At 38.2% G+C, this 19,447-nt stretch overlaps 2 protein-coding genes across 3 annotated transcripts in view; both read right to left on the bottom strand.

The window, feature by feature from the left end:
• LOC148837900 (interleukin-6 receptor subunit beta-like) overlaps positions 1 to 1,293 on the bottom strand; it is a 36,273-nt gene extending 34,980 nt beyond the window's left edge. The window contains exon 1 of one of the 2 annotated variants that reach the window (XM_088910373.1): positions 1,155 to 1,293. The gene's annotated coding sequence lies outside the window, so the exon portion shown is untranslated. The remainder of the gene's footprint in view (positions 1 to 1,154) is intronic. The other variant, XM_088910374.1, reaches the window with a different exon arrangement.
• A 14,574-nt stretch (positions 1,294 to 15,867) lies between these two features.
• Positions 15,868 to 19,447, bottom strand: part of ankrd55 (ankyrin repeat domain 55) — a 32,484-nt gene continuing 28,904 nt past the window's right edge. Inside the window, exons 10-11 of the mRNA XM_088911146.1 lie at positions 17,587 to 17,688; positions 15,868 to 16,608 (exon numbers count right to left, since the gene is read on the bottom strand). Coding sequence (XP_088767272.1) covers positions 16,325 to 16,608; positions 17,587 to 17,688 — 386 coding nt within the window. The 3' untranslated portion in view covers positions 15,868 to 16,324. The remainder of the gene's footprint in view (positions 16,609 to 17,586; positions 17,689 to 19,447) is intronic.

Raw genomic sequence — 19,447 nt, forward strand, 5'->3', positions numbered from 1 at the left:
GCCACTGTCATATAATACCTCAAATCTTTCTTACCTATTTCTGTGATAACATTCACATCTCTTTCGTAGAGAATGGCAAACGATTTTGTTCCAGCAATAGTCAGGAAGTACTAATACTTTCCTCTATTACTATGTGATTGTGAAAAATGAGATTTTTTCAGGTTAATGTTGATGATAAATATTTAACTATATACTGTATGTTAATTTTATGTTTGTTGTATTCTTCGACGCACCAGAAACAACTCCGCAAATCATAGAAAACTGGAGCAAAATACTAGCTTTAAAAGCAGCATCTGTATTTGAGTTATCGTACTACTCGCTTCTAAAAGTTGTTTTTAAAGTGTTTATAAAGTTCGAGACAGCATTTGTCGAGACAGTAGTTATGGAAAACCTACGTTAGACCAGTAGTTCAGAGGCTCTTGAACTCGAAGACAGCCCCCGTTGCAACACGTTTAGAAGATGAAGACAAAGCTGGAAAATCTCATTTTACAATTTCAGCTGCATACAGGTACAGGAAGCCTGCTACAGGGCTTTACTGGGGACCCTTAATAAATCCCCGAGTGCTGCTCCCCTCAACAAAACTGTGTCCGGGGCCAACTGAAAAACACGGCCCGCTGCCCGGGTACCCCTGGAACATTTAGGAAAGGGCTGGCAACCAGTTTTACATTTTGCAACAAGACAAGGCCTAATGGCAAACTTGAATTACGGATAGCTTCTTGTCATGTAACCCCGCTTCGTCAAGCTCTTCCAGGAATTAGCTTACGATTTTAACTAAACGATTAGATCCTTCGATCGAATTATATGACAGCGATTTCAGGGATGAGAACTGAAATACGTGTATATCTGAAACGAGGATTATTATGGAGAGCGCTTGTGAGCTGAATTTCCAACTTTCGTTTTCACTGTCGTATACTTTGTGTGAAGTTTTCAACTAGAGCTATTATGTGTCAGTATATTGGGGGGAAAAGCCAAATGCAAAACGAAATCCCCCTGCTAACAATCAAGACAAAGGTATAACGTACTTTAATACAAATTGTAATTCGCAACATATCTCCATTTAACGTCATATCCGATAACAAGCGCCCGACCTCAAGTCTCTAATCATGAGCTAACGTACTAATTTATTCACACTTTAAAGAAAAAGAAACACTTACAGGCTTAGGGCGGAGAAAAGCAAGCCTTAAATCCTCACGAATATTTCCGTATAGAACGTTTTTAAGATCATCTTTTTTCTGTCATGAGCGGTCGCACACAGACCAACAACCTTGTCTCCCAAAGAGCCACATCAGGTTAGAGGGATGAAAGCCAGCTCTCTCGCTCTGAATTCTCTGTTTTCCGCCGCGGCCTCTGATTCGCCAGCACGGCCGCCCATCAAGGGCTCCGCATGCTGCCGTGTGCGACAGTTCCCGTTACTCTCCGCCTGTTTTCCCTGAAACATCGCACATATTCATGGATTCGGGATCGGGTTTTCATTTGTTGTCCTGATTTGTGAGGGCTTTGGCGGAGAGCTGTTCTGCGAAGAGTTAAATGATTTCGCTGAAGAAACATGGAAAATGTTCTGTAATATGGAAAGATAAGTAGCCGTTGATTAATTGTTCACTTGGCTATTTAAAGAAAAAACGCGATTTGTTGCATAACCTACTAGAAATGACTGTAACCGGAGTATGTAAAAGATGGGAGGAGGTGCAGTATGTTTTGCACAACTCTCCCCGTGTATTCCTGTAATAGATTTTGTTAGTGTTTTTTACATTCGGAAGAACATAAAAGGTTACAAACCAGTGGAGGCCTCATCATGTTTCTTCGGTAGTACGTTTGGTACAGTATAGTAGGTACGGTACCTAGTTTAGTGACTCAGATGGAGTTTCTCCGTTTCTTGAAGGAGGGTTTGGGCGGAAACCCCCTTGCTGGAAGTCTGTTCCTGACACCCACCACCCTTTGTATAAAGTACCACTTTTTTCTCAGTTTCTTTTCTTCTGGAAATTAGTTCAGTTTTAGTTAAAAAGGTCCTTGCCTCGTTAATAACCCTGTAGCTGCACTTTAGTTGACCCTTTCTATAATCCTGAGGATTTGACTCCTTTAATGTGTCTGTATATGGCAGTCATCTGAATCCTGGTATCATTCATGGTTGCTCATCTTTTGATCCAGTGTGGATCACTTTGCATTAATCAATATTCACTTTGAAACTGCCAATCCAAGATGTTGTCAAAGTCTTTTTGTAATTCCTTTAGCACAATTTTCCCGTTGCCAATATCTCTGGTTTTGTTTTAACCAGAAGTTTAAGGTGATCTAATTGTCAAACAATTATTTGTGGAATACTCTTTTCTATTTTGTCTTTTGTCATTAAAAAAAACTTCTTATTATAAGAAAACAAAACCAAATACAAAGGGTTTCTTTTCAATAAATATCAAAACAGAACATTGCAACTATACTTCTATTAACCCTGTTAATGTTGCAAGTTTTATTAATAGAGTTTTCAGTTATTTAGTTTCCTAAAAATAAAAGATTCTTCATGTTCAAATAATCAGGATGTGAACACTCCTACCATTGTTTAACACATTTGCTGTGTACTTTCAAGCAAACAGATACTGTAATCCAGTTACAAATCATTCCTGTTTTTGTCACTGGACATAATTTCAAGGAATTCCACATCCACGGAGAGGAAGAGCTATTCTTGATGCTTTTCAGCTTGTAAAACACCATCAATCTTGAAACTTCAAACAAACAAATTATTCATCTTAAAAAATCAAACTACCAGATATGGAAACACTATCTTAGTGTTGTTTAACACATTGTCAGAGTACCCAGACACATCTCATCTCATTACAGTCCAAGTCCTAAAGTCCTTTATAGGACTACTTTTTAGCTTGATGACTTCTTCAGCACTTTTCTCTTTTTCAATTCTCTAATGTTCTTTTTAATACATATACAGTATGTTTGATTTGTGAAGATTTGTGTCTAGAAGATCTTAGAAGTGCTTGAGCTGAGTCTGAGGTTAGAAGACTTCAGATGATGGAAGGAGTGAAAACATTGGGCCCATACGAATCATGTTAGAGAAAACCTGTGATAAGCAACACTTGTCACAGTGAAAAGCACACCATCCATCCATTTTCTAAGTGCTTTTTCCAATTCAGGGTCATGGGCTGAGGTGGACCCCATCTTGACAATCAACAGGTGCAAGACAGGATATACCCTGGACAAGACACTGGTCCATAGCAGGGCAGACACACAATCATGCACAAACATAACACCTAAGACCAATTTTCCTGGGAGCCAATCATCCTACTAGTATGGTTTTCGCCTGTGGGAGGAAACCAGAGCACCTAAAGGAAACCCACATGAACTTGGAGAGAACAAACTTCACACAGATGGCACCCCTCATCTGGAACTGAACATTGTGCCTCAATGCTGTGAGGCTGCAGTGCTAGCCACTTTTCAAGCACTCTGCCTACAAATAATTTAAGAAAAACGTGGGATTCAAACCCAGGTCACTGGGTTGGAAATGTACTGTATAATAGTGGTGTAGCTGATTTAGCTATACTTCCAGCAAAAAAAGAACACATCATTGTTTTTTATCCGTCTGCTTCAAATTGCACGTGATTATAAATGTTTGACAGAACGCCTGACTGCAGTGAATGTTTCTGGTCTGGACAATCACTGAGTTCAAGAACATGTCTTATCTGGCAGCCATGTAGGATATAATATAGATAATCCATGAAGAATCGAAAATTGTTGTCTGTGGGATCAATAGGACAGTTTTCAAAGCTTCTTGCTCTAGTGCAAAAGTTATTCTCCAATTAAAATAATTTTCAACAATGCAATCACAATTTCTCAAACTGATAGACAAAGGTATCAGGTATCTTTACTTTTACATACAGTATGTGAGTCATCTCTTTATAAATTTGCACTTAACAGTATGGTTTACAATTTAACATTTAGAAAACTGACTGAACAGTTTTTGAAAACAGACTAGAACAAAAACTATTGCAAATCAGTAGTTATTTTACATTGTTCATTGGAGTGCTGCTATACAGTATGTCAAGTTGAAGTGTGAAATTGCAACACAAGCATCACCTTGTGCTTATCTGTGAGTTGCACATACTGTACATGTAAGAAAATTGTCTAACACTGTTCTTTGGAGGGAGTGGTGACAGAAGGTGTTATATTTATGTGGAAACATTTGTACAATGGTCTATGAGTGACACAAGTCTTATTTTAATCACTTGCACGCAATAAAAAAAGGAACAAGCTTGTCTCCACATGCAGCAGGCCAGCCTCTGTCAATAATAATAACAACTAAAAAGTATTTCGTATGAACTGACTTTATATCTTCATCTTTTTTTATTGATTGAATACTAAATTGAGAAATAAGGTACTAAATTAAGTTTATGCAGTGAAAGATCAGTCTTAGACATAATATCTAATTAGGTATTAAACTATAAGAAATTGGAGATATACAATTTGAAGCACTATCTACTGATTTAAAATGTATAGTGTGTAGTATTCTAGGACTATTACTTTAGTTTAGAGACAGACATCTGAACTTGTGAGCCTGCTCGGAGAAAGAAATTAGAACTGTTGGAGCATGTTTGCTTTATGCTGATTGGCTGTCACACATCCACCCACACAACACAAACTTTGGCCTCATGTTGAAGTGATTCATATTACTGGAATAGTGCTGCCTGGAAATCCCTTTGTGCAACCTTTTTTATATTGAATAACCCTGTCACCAGTTTAAAATGGGATGCAAGATGAACATATGGTTTACATTCAGTGCAGTGAATTAAAACATTAAGCAGATGAAAACTGAAGATGGTGACACTAATGTACCTCTCACGTTTAGAGAGCTGCATAATTTATTGACTCATCTGTTAAGTCACCGTTTCAATGTGGGTATTTTTGAGGTTTCTGATGTATGCCCGATTACAATGGAACTGATAGGCTAGAGTAGGGAATCTGAGATCACACTGATAACTGCTACTTCCCAGGAAAGGAAAAATTGTTAACAAACAGCAACATTCAAGAAAGATGGACTCTTTTATTTTGTCTAAATAAGGGTTCATTCTTTTTATAAGAGATACAAATATTAAAAATAAAGAAAATACTTCTCTTGCACAGGTTAGATACAGAATGTAAAATAAATGCCATTGCTAAACCTAGATTGTGCAATCTCTGGATCAAAAAGTTTTTCTCTTTTATTTCCCATCCAAATGTTATTGTTTTTAAATAAGATTTAATGAGTCCAAAATGAGTGAAAATCTCTGCCCTACTTAAAGGATGTTAGCTTAAAATAATAATTTTTGCAAATTAATTAACTGTGTTCCATTACTTTAATTAATTGTTAGTAATATTATATTAATTGAAGCTGATATAAAAGCAAAACATTTTTGGAAGAAGGTGCAGTGATTTATCATTCTCACTATCAGTATTGCATTTACAATATGAATGTGCTCATGAACATGTTTAGAAAGCATCAGTATAATATGCACTCAGGTTCCAGAGACCATTAGTTTGGAATTAACGGTCATGCTTTAGAAGACTTTCCAAACATAAAACTTTTAATAGAGGCACATTGATGGAGCTTTTAGTTGTAGCTCTGAATTGGAATGTAAATTACTTGTAAATGAGTTTATTTTACTAGCGAGATATTTTCATATTCACATGTCACCCACCTGGGTAATGCATGGCTTGTGTTCTGCACCAGCAGCTTTAATATACAGTACATCAGGTGGGGATGTGAGAAAACTGGTTCAAGAAACTACAAAGGAGTGAACTCAGGTAAGCATTGTGTCATTGTGCAAGCTTAAAGTGAAACACCAGGACACCAGGGTTAACAGTGCAATAGGTGACATTAACGGTGATCAGGATCTCAGTTCCACCTATCCTTGCACCAGGAAATCAACCTGCTGGCAAACAACAGACATCCAAGTTCATAAAATTTTAACAACAGCTTTAATTAATCATGGATTGGCAGCCATGTGCTATAAAGCTTAAGATGGTGAACTCTTTGTAAAGCAGCCTGTCTTCCTGTGGTAGTGCGAGCTTGTTCACATAAATAGTGTGCTGCACCTGTTGTACTGGAGGTAAAAAAAGGGATGCACATTAAAAACTATAAAAAAATAATAAAAATGGTGTACCACACATCTTGAGGAAATAAACTAGTAGCAGTGGTTTGAAAATGCCAGAAACTGTTATGAAGTCAAAACAAAATGGACAATATTAGGAAAATAAAGGAACAAGTAAAGGTTTATTCCATGCTAAAAAGAGAAGAAATGAAACACAACGTTTTGGCTGTGGAACCTTCTTCGGGTGTGAAACCAAGTACAGTAAAACCAGGTACAAGTAACATAATAAACGTATGTACGGAGGCTTAATAAGTTTTTGTATGTGCTTATATTTGTGTATAAAAGAAAACCAAGTTGATCTTCAGGACCTAGAATCTTTATCTTTTCTGTTCAGACATGTTTCAAACATGAATGACTGGAAAGTATGAAAATTACACAAGCAGTGCAGCTAATCTAAACTTGTCAAAGCAATTCACTCCTATTTCTTAGAAGTGTGTCATTCTTCCTGCATATGCGTGGTACAGTTTCAATTTCAATTTCAATGCTGTCATTAAAAGCTTACTTTTTTAGTCTAAAAGCAAAGTCATTGCAGGGATTTCTTTTAAACCTGTTTAATTGAATGGTTTGTGTGCCATATTTTAAAACTATCTCTAAAATGTTTCAGGATATCAAAAGTTATCTTAGGTTGTAGTAAAACAGACTTATTCGCTAACAAAACATGTTGTGCCCAGAGATAAGCAAAACATTTGGAACAATCACTTGCTTCTGAAAGCATGCTTCTCATAAAAGCTAAAACCAGTAAAGCTTTGATATAATAATCTAGTATTATACAGTAGCTTTTATGTCAAGACACATTTATGTAAAAATGTTTTACAATGGAGGTAAAAAAATCACTGTACATACAATTAGTGGTTTATAAAATGGAGACACCTGAGTCATTGAGGAACACAAAGCATATTAAAAAGACTTCCACATATGTGTGGCAAATATTTTAATTAAGCAAATAACATCCCAGCATGCTTAGGATCTTGTATAAAAATGCAGACAGGCCTGGTTGCCTATAATAATGGCTAATGCAGCTGAAAGTGAGTCCATGGTACATTTAGCTGTGATTGAGGGGCTGAAAGTGTTTTTCAGTGGAGCTGTATGAGCTTAGTAAGGCTAATCTATTATGGTTTGCTGTAAGGTTCTTTTTGATTAAGGTTTTATTTCTTTGAGATGAAAAACTTTCTAGTGTTCTTTTTTTTCTGAAACACTTGATCCCTCTGGGATTCACAGGTGCGGTGCGTGGTTTTCCTAGTTGAAATGGCAGTCTACAGCTCTGCTGCGAGGCTTCCACATTTATGACTACCTAAAGGACGAGCTTTTTGTTGGTCAGTATAGTTAAGGACCATATTCGCATGGGTTTCCTCCAGGTCCTCAGGTTTCCTCCTACAGACCAAGAACATACAGTATTAGTAGGTTAATTTGCTTTTTGGAAAAATTGTGCCTGATATACTGTAGGTGTGTGTGTCTGTGTCTGTGCCCTGTGATGGACTGGTGTCCTTTTCAGAGTGCACCCTGCCCTACCAAGATAGGATGTGGCTATCCCGTGACCCTGAAATAGAAAAAGCAGTCAGAAAATAGATGGTACAAGGCCATCATAAATCCAGTTTGTCCTCATAATATCAGTGGGTCTGGTATTGACCAGCAAGGTAATCATTTTGAGACACATTTTCTCACTTAATGGTCTCTTATAGGCCAACAATGTGCAAGTTATATTGGTGGCTTCTGTCTTTAAATGCAGCCAGAAGGCATTTTAGCAGGGTTATCTCTGTCTCTCACACCGAGGCAACCCTTCATAAACTTCCACATCATGCGAAACCATATATACGAAACCGAAAGCATTTGCTTCCTTGAGTCTTTGAAGATGGAGATAGAGAGAGCTCTGTCAATCCATACAGCCTTAGCAAAGGGGAGAACCATGTACCACATGCAGGTTACCCCACACAGGTGCAGCCATGACACTGAGATCAACAACACTGGGCATGAGCTTCTACAGCTCTGTAAAGGTCTGGACCTGTACAAGATCAAGGGCAGGACTGGAGGGGACTCTTTAGGCAGGTTTACGTACAGCTCAGCTGTGGGCTGTAGTGTGGTGGACTATGCTGTCATTGACCTGGACTATTCCTATAAAGTATAAGCACCTTCAAAAGAAGAAGGGTTTGACAGAGGCTGCAGAAACAGTGGAAAAGCATTGTGAGAACTATCAAACCAAATACACAGACCACCACACAATGCAGATCTGCGCTTCAGATACTGAGAGATGGTAAAACACTATTAGTACCTTATAAAAAAAGAGAAACATCCACATATAGGGCTCTTAGAAACCGAGGAGTCAATGAATCAAAACTGTTTTTTGGAAACATTGAATAATTTAAATAAATCAAAACAAGAAGAATTGGCCATTCAAATTGGATCAGTCTGTAAAACCTACTTTGGACATCTTTACCAACAGTTCCCATACACAGAAGCATTAGAACAAAACAACATACTGTATATTGAAAAACTGAAAATTTTCAGTCATAAAAGACAATCAAAATCCCATAGACTTCCTAATCACAGAGCAGGAGCAACTAGACAACCTCCAGGCTCTGAGACCATGAAAGGCTTGTGGCCAAGAAGGAGTCAACAAGGAAATGCTGAGACACAGCAGCTCGGAGCTTGTGCATGCTCTGCTCAAACTCTTCAACTTTGTACTGAGAGCTGGGTGTCTCCCTGAGGCCTGGAATCAAGGACTGATCGTGCCCATGTATAAGAGTAGAGATAGACATGAGATAGACTTGACCCGAACAACTATCAAGACATGAACAGCAAGCTGGGGAAGGTATTCTACATTTTGATGAATGCCTTAATACTTCATTACTGAGCACAGTGTCCAGAGTAAAAGTCTTCCTACCAAACTGTGTCACATATGTCCACATTTACATCCTACACACATTTATAAACAAATATGGCCACCAAACAAAACAATAGAAAAATATTTACCTGCTTTATTGATTTCAAAAAAACATATGACTCAATTTGGCATGAAGTTCTGATTTAAAAACTTCCTCAAAGTGGTGTACGATGTAAAGCCTATAACATAATTAAGTCGTTTACTCACAGAACAGGTGCACAGTAAAAATCAGAAACAAACTGACAAAATGCTTTCCTCAGAGTCATGGAGTGAAAGAGGCCAACACTGTTTAATATCTATATCAATCTGGTAGTAGAGATGTTTGCACCTGGTCTCACACTTCATGACACAGATATCAAGTTCCTGCTCTACACTGACCATCTGGTCCAGCTATTGTCCACTGAGCAGGGACCAGTACTCCAGACCTGGGCACTGACAGTCAAACTGGACAAGACCAGAATCATGGTTTTCCAGATGAAAGCTAGATCTCAGGGAAACAGGTACAACAACAACTGAACAACAGCATTGGAACACAAAACCAGTTAGACATACCTCAGACCGACAATAAGTTAATCTGTGAGTTTTGACCTGAGGTGAAGGCAGTAAACGAGAAGGTGGGCAAGGATTTCTGCGTCATAAATGACAGTGAAGTGTGGGGTCCAATCACTGACCCCACAGACAGGATTACACTATATGGGACAAACACCCCATGGGTGGAGCAGTGGCACTGTGGCTAAGGATTTGTGCCTGTGGCTGGAAGGTTGCTGGTTCAAATCCCGTGGCCGGCAGAGGATTCTGACTCTGTTGGGCCCCTGAGCAAGGCCCTTAACCCCAGCTGCTCCAGGGGTGCCATATAAATGGCTGACCCTGTGCTCTGCCCCCAAGCTTCTCACTCCCCATCTGTGTACCTGTGTGTCTCGTGGAGAGCAAGCTGGGGTATGTGAAAGGACAAATTCCTAATGCAAGAAATTGTATATGGCTAATAAAGTGATCTAATCTTATAGAAGCTGTGCACACAAAGTTTTGAAAAAAAATCAGAGAAGAGAAGAGCACCTAACAATGCATGCAGGGCTGAATTTGGCTAATAACCATTAATAATCAACATACAGAAGAGAGCAATAAAATATTGGTTACACCAGAGAAACAGTGACCAAAATTCCTATCACCATAAGGGCCTGCTGAGCCAAGAACTATGTCCAGAGAAGAGCCCTCTCAGCTGGGTGACTCTGAAACTCACTGACACCAACCAACCTCAGGACAGCTCAACACTACCTTACTCACTGGGACACACACACAAACACAACAGGACCCTAAACAGACACTAGCTGAACATCTGAACATGGTAATAAACAGCAAAAAGAGACCAACCTTTCTGAAGTACAGGCTCAGTGAACACAATCTGGCCATAGAAACTGGACAAACTTAGGCAGAATGGCTGCCTAGAAAGGACAGCCTGTAACCCACTGCCGGAGGGGAGAAACAGAGACAGAGTTGCACTGTCTGCTGAACTGTGAAAAATACTGATTAGACAAACATTCCTCCCTAAAATAACAAATCTGTTCCCAGAATTTTTAACCTTCCAGAAGCTGAACAGCTTCCAACCCTACTCAGAGAGGAGGGAGGGAACTCAATAGAGCTGGCAGCCCAGTATGTGATCTTCTGTTATAGCCTGAGGAAAATGTAAATGTGAATGTAATGAAAAGTTAGTCTGTGTCTCAATAATGTTTTATGTGTTGTACTGTATGTTGTACATAAATATCCAATGAGTTGTTTGTATTGCAAATGTCTGTAGATATCGTATTGATTGTATATGCTTTGGCAAAACATTGATCAGGCCAATAAAGCTGTTTGAATTTGAATTTCCCCCAAGGGGAAATTTGTTTTGCATCAGCAAACAATATAAAAAAACACATATACAAGAGAATCATCTATTGAGAGAGATTATGGACACAGGTATAAATGAGATTTAAGCCCGTTTATTTATAGATTGGAAAATCTGTATCTGCATTCTGAGGGAAGTAGTTGGTATTCATTAAACAAAGGGTGTGAAGTGACCTATATTTTTCTAGCATTTCCATCCATTATCCCCAGATGCAGGTTTGAGTGGGGGTCTAAGGATTCTTCCTTAAATCAGTTGCCATGTCTGGTTTTAGAGACATTCAACCTCAAAGCTGAGCACTCATCCATTTGCAACAAACTAACAAGAACAGAGTCGTCTGCAATCGTTTACCCCCAACAGAATCAGGACTCTCCCTCTCTTTAACATGACTGAACAATTTACAATATTTTAAAGTGATTAATGTTAACAGCACAAAGATCCCATCTCTAAAAACATTGAGTTCACTTCAAACCGAAGATAAAATTGATTGAATTCATCAGCAAAGTCAGGATCTGTTTGGTGGGATGTGTGGGCAAACACCCATAAAGCTTTACTGCATCAAGAACTGATGACCAACCATCGCTGAAGAGTTGCCCCACCTCTGAGGCCAGGACATCAAATGTGGCTCTCCATGTGACACCTTCATCACTGGCTTCCCTCCCGGAAGCTGATCACGCTTTATTGGCACAAACAAGATCCCTGAACATATGAACACCGTCACAACTCCCCAGTCCCTGGGGACATGGAAATCATCAGTGTTCTACATATCATCTATATGTTTATCATTTATCATTGCTACAACCCACACTGGCAACCAAGGTACCACTGGCCTCAGTCCCTCCAGCACCACCTGTCAAGACCTCTGGAGAGCTCATGCCCTGCTGCATCCTGGACTCCCGTCGCGTCCAATCCAGCCTTCAGTAGGTGCTCCACTGGCAGGGAAGAGGGTTCCAGCCTGGGAGCTCAATTACACTAGGATGGTCTGTGTCTACCATGAATGCCATCCATCATGAGGGTGGGCGGCTTCCAGAGTATGCCTGTAAAGGGGGGGCTCATATCTGTTACCCTGGTGATCAGCTCTGTACTGACCACAGAATATCATTCTTTTTCCAACACCAGTCTAGGGGTGAAATGTCTGCCTAATTTCCTGGGCATCCTGGCTCCAGTCAGTCCTGCATTAACTAGCTTGTCTACCTGCACTTCTTCTTCCTTGGCTCTCCGCAGTTCTCCATGAAGTTGCCTGAAACCTGGCTCCTGATTTCCAGCCTGTTAGACCGCCGGCGGCACTGCACTGCAGCTACCCACAGTGAAACAAATGTACCTTACAGGGTTGCTACAGTAGATTCTGCCCAGGACTGATTGAGGACACCTTTGTCTTCTTTTTTTTTACATGTTTATTATGTTGTTCAAACATAATGGGAACATAACAAATAACAACAAATGCACAAACAATATAAAGGAAGGGAGCTCAGAGGGAACAAAGGGAGGAGACGAATCCAAGAAACCATGAAAACAAAATGACATGTCTGAGCAGGCTGACACAGTTTTTACAAAAGCACTCCATTAGAGAAGTTTCTCCAAATGAATGCAGCCATGTACATCTTAATCTCCATACAAATACACAAAGTGTATTGTTTAGTTGCCATTAAGCCTGCATAAGATTATGCCTGAAAATTGCATTTCAACCTCTGACATCCTATCTTTTCAAAAGTCTTGCCTTTTCACAGGTTGCTGTCAGCCCAAAAATGCATCCCAAAACACATCAGTCAAATACAACCACAAGCATTCTATTATAGGACACTCCCAATACATGTTTAATTAGGTATCAATCACAGGCTGAGTGCATCTGTGAAAGAAAGGGTTTGGAACAAATTTCATTTGGTACTGTTGGTATAGCATTACGTTCATTCAGTTTTAAATAGATCAGCTGGTATGCTACATTTTTAAAGGCAGAAAAATTGTCTTAGATAGCATCCCAGTTGAGACTATTATCAGGCTTCTTTTCTACATAAATATTAGTGGTAGGACCGATTATAGATTAGAGTTGTTAATAAGTTGTACAAAGAGGAAATCACCCTAATAATGAAATTCAATCAGTCATTGGATAAGAGAAATCTTTCTGTTTCTACGCAAATGTCCTTCACCAAAATCTCAAAAACTGTTTGTACCATGTAAAAAACATATTCTGACTATTTAATTTTCATCAGGGACAGAACCTGCACCCACTATACATGACGAAACTCCAAAACAACCAAACTAATAAAATCATTAATACAGAGCAGGACTGTGTGTGCACTTCATGCATGAAAGGTTTTTCATAAAGTACATGACAAAGCAATTTTAAAGTACATAAATGTGAAGTGTAATTAGAAATCGCTGTGGGTGGTTAATACAAAACAGCTTACAACATTAAATTCCTAATACAGAGCAGAATTCAGTCACTTGGATTTGCAATCATTGAACCCACTTCTGAAGTGGAAGATAAACTCCCTCAGGAGAAAAAAGATCTATTTGAAATTAAACTAAATTTAGATTTAAGCTTAGTTATTAAATATGACCCATGCCTTGTCCCATGTGCTGTATACTGTAAATTACAGCATCAAAGCAACTTTCATATTCCACTTGGTATACAACTTTTAAGTTGTACCCAGCGAGCCTCTGCACAGCATACGCAATTTGTAAGCATTCATAGTCATTTTAACTGTTAGTATAGAATGAATTAGAATAATATGGGTTTAGAGTGTTTGGCCATGCTGGTTGCTATGGAAGTATCCTTATAGTTCATTTAAAAAACAAATACAATTTTAAAACTGTTTTAAATTCAAAGATTTAAAATATGATTTCCTATTCGTTTGCTCATCTCTACATAAAATAAAGTTTTATAATAAAGTCAGACTATTATGGTAAAATTAGGGAAGCAATTATTTTAATTATACGAAAGGATCCTCTAAAGGATGTAGGTTAATTGTCAGCATGGATTGAGAAAAGGTCTTGACTATGTGACTTGTTAGAGTTCTTTGCACAAGCAACAGTAGTGATGGACTCACATGATATGATGGATGTACAGTAGTTACAATTTCAGAATTGTACAGAAAGTGCAGACATGAATAATTAGATTGGGGCGATATACTGTAATTAGTGGAGAACCTCAGGGATCTGTACAAGGACTACGGGTCTTTTTAATTTATATGAAAGACCTTGATACTGGTATACTGTAGTTAGTAAACTAATGTTTACTGTAGATCATAGCAAAATCAGAGAGCAAACGCTGTAGAAGCAGCAGATTTAGATTGAATTGAAGGCTGGGTAAACACTTGGCAGATGACATTTAAAACAGGCAAGTCAAGGGTCTGCATGTAGGCAGTTATAACATAACCTATAAATAAAATATAGGAAGTAATGAGCTTTTTCACTAATTATGAAAAAACCTTGGGTGCTTATATTGGCATGTCATTTACATCTTTCAAAAAATATGGGAAATCAAAAAAAGACAAACAAAATGTTCAGTTGTATAGTCATAAGTGGAACTTAAAGGAATATCTTTCACTGACAGACTGAAAGAACTGAATCTTTATAGTCTTGAACAGAACTACAGTATGATGTTAGAGCCCATTTACAAGGTTTTGATTTGTAATTACTTTTCGGAATGTTTAAACTTTTGTTTTTCACTTGGAAGTTGTGTGTTACAGATGGGATGGTGATGCAGTGGTTAGTATAACTGCCTAAACAGCACTGGGGCCCAAGATTGAATTCTGGACTTGGACTGCTCTCTCTGTGGAGTTTGTATGTTCTCCCTGTGTTCGCATGGGTTTCCTCTAGGTGTTCTGGTTTCTTCCCACAGTCCGAAGACACACTGGTAGGCTACTTAGTTTATGGAAAAATTGGCCCTGGTGTGAGTACAGTATGTGTTTGTGTCTGTGTGCCCTGTGATAGATTGGAGTCCTGTCCACAGTGTATCCTGCCCTTTTCCATTGCTTCTAGGGATAGGCTCTGGCTCCCCAGTGTCCTTGAATTGGAAGAAGCAGTTAGAAAATGGATGGATATAAATAAAGACAGGTAAAATAAATTGTTATTTAATGTGTGTTGATTATGAAAGCATTCTGCTTTGGAAAGGGTGTGTTGACTTACAAGCAATGTATCCTGTTGTGTGATAACTCTCAAGTTTAATAAGATAATTACACTTGAATTTCCTTGGAAAAGACTTAATAATATATTTCTCTCCACTGCTCTGTTATCTGTGAGTTTGATAGATATGTTTAAGGTAAGTAAATTAAAAATAAAAATACCCTTGGAAACTCACATGGGAAACTGCAATCAATCAAATCTACAGAAACCAAACATACACTTGCCTATGCAATAACTGAGGCATAACATTTTTTTTCTGTCTACCAGAGCAATAAGATTTCACATTACACAGGATTTCAAACCTATAATAGAGATTACTTTTTAAACAACACAGGCCTGCTGCAGTCACTAGGATGTTAGGCCGCAAGGACTCCTCAAGAATTTCTAGTATGTTCAGGCAACAGAGAAAAATGAAATAAAAATAACTTTATTATTTTTTAACAAGAATTTTCTTGTTAAGGATACTTTGGGCACACATGCCTGGTAAGTGAGGGATAAGTTTAAAAAACCTTGATTTGGTGTCTTCTGCTCCACTACAGATAAAACATTATACAGTATACTGTATGTATCAAGTGATGTACTACCAGTTTTGAACTTTGTATTCTATTATTGTATACCTTTGTTAATGTGGGTATTATGGACTCCAATCAAAATGCTTTTGATTTCATCCAAACGCTGGATTCATCTAAATGATCTAACATACTTTACTGTTCGTTTCATATGTTTTATTAAATCTACAGTATAATAGTGAAGCTATTCAGTTGCACAGTATACAAACTAGAACATTCCACAAATGACCTTGTTACTGATTATAGTTTGCTTGTTAAATTATTGAGAATAAAACACATATCAAGAAGAAATCATATATTATATGTTTTATTGATTGTGTGAAATATCCACATGGCATGATACAGTATATATGAGCTATAAATATGGAATGTGTAACTGCCTGGCAGAAGAGCTGATTTGCATTTGCTAGACCCCATGGTAAACAGTGCATGCCTCTTGACACAGAAGTAACACCACCATGTAAAAATGTGTAAAAAACTGACTGTGTCTTAATTTCAGAGTAAACAAACTTAGCAAAGATTATTTGACTTAAAAAATGTTGTCATGTCCTGACACTTACTTAGAAGCTGATATAAAAAGATCTTCTAAGGACATGGAGAGTAATAAATCATCCCCCAGTGTCATTCTGAACACACTCTCAAACAAAAAAAAAACATTTTTGAAATATTATATCATATAAATTCTTGCTGTGCCATATGTAAGGCTCTCAAAAATAACGTTCGCCACCATTTGTGAAGATAGAAAAATGGATCAATTACTGCCGTCAGAGTCGCTTTTGGACATCCTGTCTTCCACTGGGTGCTGGGTGTGTTTCTTCTGAGACGGGATAGCAGGAAGAACACGGATAGTCCGCAAGGAGTCCCCCGACAGGACAGGCAGAAAAGAGCACAGCGACTGACTCTGAGGGACCCCGCCTCTATTCGACTTGGAGGTAACAGCAGGAGGCAGAGCAGACACAGAGCCGCAGAGGGAATGGAGAGGCAAGGACTTTGATTTCTTCACTCCCTGAGAAACCTGGTCAGGCGGTAAGGTGACTGTGGGAGGAGAAGCACACAGTGAGACTTTACCACCTATAACATAAAATATTTCACCTCAAGACTGTAGGTCTGTGTCCTATTTCTTAAACATGTGAAGTGAGATAAAATGGAATATGGACATTTCCTTTATTTAAAAAGATGGGACTTTTCCTATACTGACACAACAGCATCCTAACTTTCCTTGTGATCTAGTGTGTAACAAACACATACAGTAAATGTATTTACAGTACACACACATACTGATGATTTGCAGGTAGATTTTTATTCTTGCAAAATCAAATAAACCCAGCTTTGTATTTTTACCGCAGTCTTTGAAGCACAGTGGGCCAATCTAGGACATTCTGCTGTTTCAGAAGTGTGGTCAAGCCATAATCTTGTGCAAAACAAAGGTGAATGGTGCACTGAAAGCTTATTTGGCGTATGTCGCCTGGCTGAGGGAACAGTAACATGACAGGAAGATTTTGGCTGCCAAGACACCCTGGCCCCCTCTTCAGAGGAGAATGATGATGGGGCGGAGGGAGAGGTGTGAGTGAAGATGTGCAAATTGTACTCTGAAGGCAAGATATTTATATGAAGGAGATCAGAAATGTTTGAGATTAGGGTTTGACCTCCTCCTCAGATTTTGCTAATGTTAAATTCCATGCACAGTAAATGATTTGGCTAGAATGATTAGAAATAGAATAGAAGTAGAAATTAATAAAATTTGATTCAAAACATTTCTTCAAAACGTCTAACATTTTTACCATGTGCACATGTTATAAAAACTTACTTGCTCCATAACTACTTATATCACACCCAGTAAAACTATTAAGGTATCATAACCCCCCTGTTTTTTTTTTAACTTGTCTTCTCCCTTGTTTGGAAAGATAGAGAAAAAACAACTCATATCAAAATTTCAAAAGGTACATTTTTTGTCAGAGCAAGTTATGTGACAGATTGGAGGAAAGTGCACTAGTAAAACAGCTTTATACTTACACCTGTGTGTACAGTGGTCACGGATTGGAGCCAAGCTATTACGGGTGAGAGCCATCTCACGTAATTTCAATCTCTCCACTGGAAGTTGGTGTGTAGTTTGTGCTAGGAAAAAGAAATAGATTTGGTTAATGATAACATTGTTATAATGGTCACAAGTAAGGTGGTTATGAGTATATTACACAAAGGGATATGTTCTGAAGAAGAAAATCTTTACTGTAAGAGTTATAATGTTGAGGAATAGGACTTTGAGCATTCTTTGAGACAGATCTGGCTGAACAGCCAAGTCTGGTTAGTAAATGCCTTGCATATACATAATATGGTTAGTAGTTCAGGTGGGTAGCTGCGTCAGCATGCGTAGGCTGCAAAGGAACAAGTAATAGGTTTATTCCATGCTGAAAAAAAGAAGAAAGAGAACACAACGTTTCGGCCGTGGAGCCTTCTTCAGGTGTGAGAGAGACAGGGCAGTAGGCAAAGGTAAAGTAGCGGGAGAACAAAGGTTGGGAGGGACAGACAGAGAGGCCAATCAAGAGGTGTGAAGTCAGAATGGGTGCAGAGAGGTGTGAAATGAAACTTCCAATGAATGGAGAAAATTTAAAAGAACAGTAGTCTGTCGTTAAGGGAAGGGAGAAGGTGTGATCCTAGCTGCAGAATTATTTTAGTTTCGGTGGTCTTTCTGATGTATGAGTTCGGAAAACCGTCTTTGAGAACACAGATGGAGAGATTAGAGTGGTCGTGGCCGTCAGAGGTGAAATGAGAAACAATGGGCTTGGAGAGATCTTTAATCTTTACAGCCCTGACGTGTTCTCTGAAACGGTCTCCGAGTCTCCTTCCTGTTTCTCCAATGTAGATGGCTGGGCATTTACTGCAAGAGATACAGTAAATAAGGTTGCTGGAGGTACAAGATGCTGTCTGGGTGATCCGGAATTGTCCTGAGGGGCCTTGAATGAGTGTGGTGGTGGCTGTGTATTTGCAGGTGATACAGCGAGCTCTTAATATATAATTATATATTATAGCTATATTATAGCTCATGTATAATATGGTTATACATGCGATCTGAAAATCTTCACTAAAAGGCAAAAACATTATTGTTCCTTTAATAATCAAGAAAGATATTGAGACAGTGGAAATCAAACAATGAAACACTTGCAGTAAATCAAATATAATGAAACAATATGAAGACAACTAAAAAAGCATTGGCAGAATCTAGTAAGAACAGGTTTTCAACATTGTGGTACAACTGATAAATAATCTAATAGGATTTGGATTACCTGCATTTTGTATTTTTTAAAACAAAAATTTAATGAACAAATGGACCAATCTTTTCTTGTTTGTTTGTTCTGTTGCAACAAAATGCAACTCTAATATGTAATCATAATTAATCCTTCTCAGTTTTTTTTTTCACCACCTTTTACACTGGATTACGCTGTTTAATGAATGAAGTGATTTTCATCCTATCCAAATGAAAAAAAATAGAGCTTTACTTATTCTGAAAGTAATTTGTTTTAATTAGCAATTGAACATACTGTAGTTTTATATAGATACATGCAGCTATAAAGCCAGATAGGAAACAATACTGAAAATATGCACCACTACCTTTGTTTCATAAAAATAGTACTACCATTTATACCATAGGGAATCAAGTAAATAATGGCTTTTGAAAGATGTAAAAATGAGAAGGTACTTATAAGGGCCAGTGTACTTCAAATGTATACCAAGTATCCACTCAGTAAGTTTAGATTATCTTCACTGGAAAACAAAGGTATCATTTTAACTTTCTAACAGCAAGACTGACATTCAAGCAAGGCTCAGAACAAATGCTTAGAGCTGTGACATTTTCCTTTGAGATAGCTTTTCTTCACAG

Source organism: Atractosteus spatula, chromosome 3 (assembly GCF_055471065.1).
Source record: "Atractosteus spatula isolate fAtrSpa1 chromosome 3, fAtrSpa1.hap1, whole genome shotgun sequence".
Lineage (NCBI taxonomy): Eukaryota > Metazoa > Chordata > Actinopteri > Semionotiformes > Lepisosteidae > Atractosteus > Atractosteus spatula.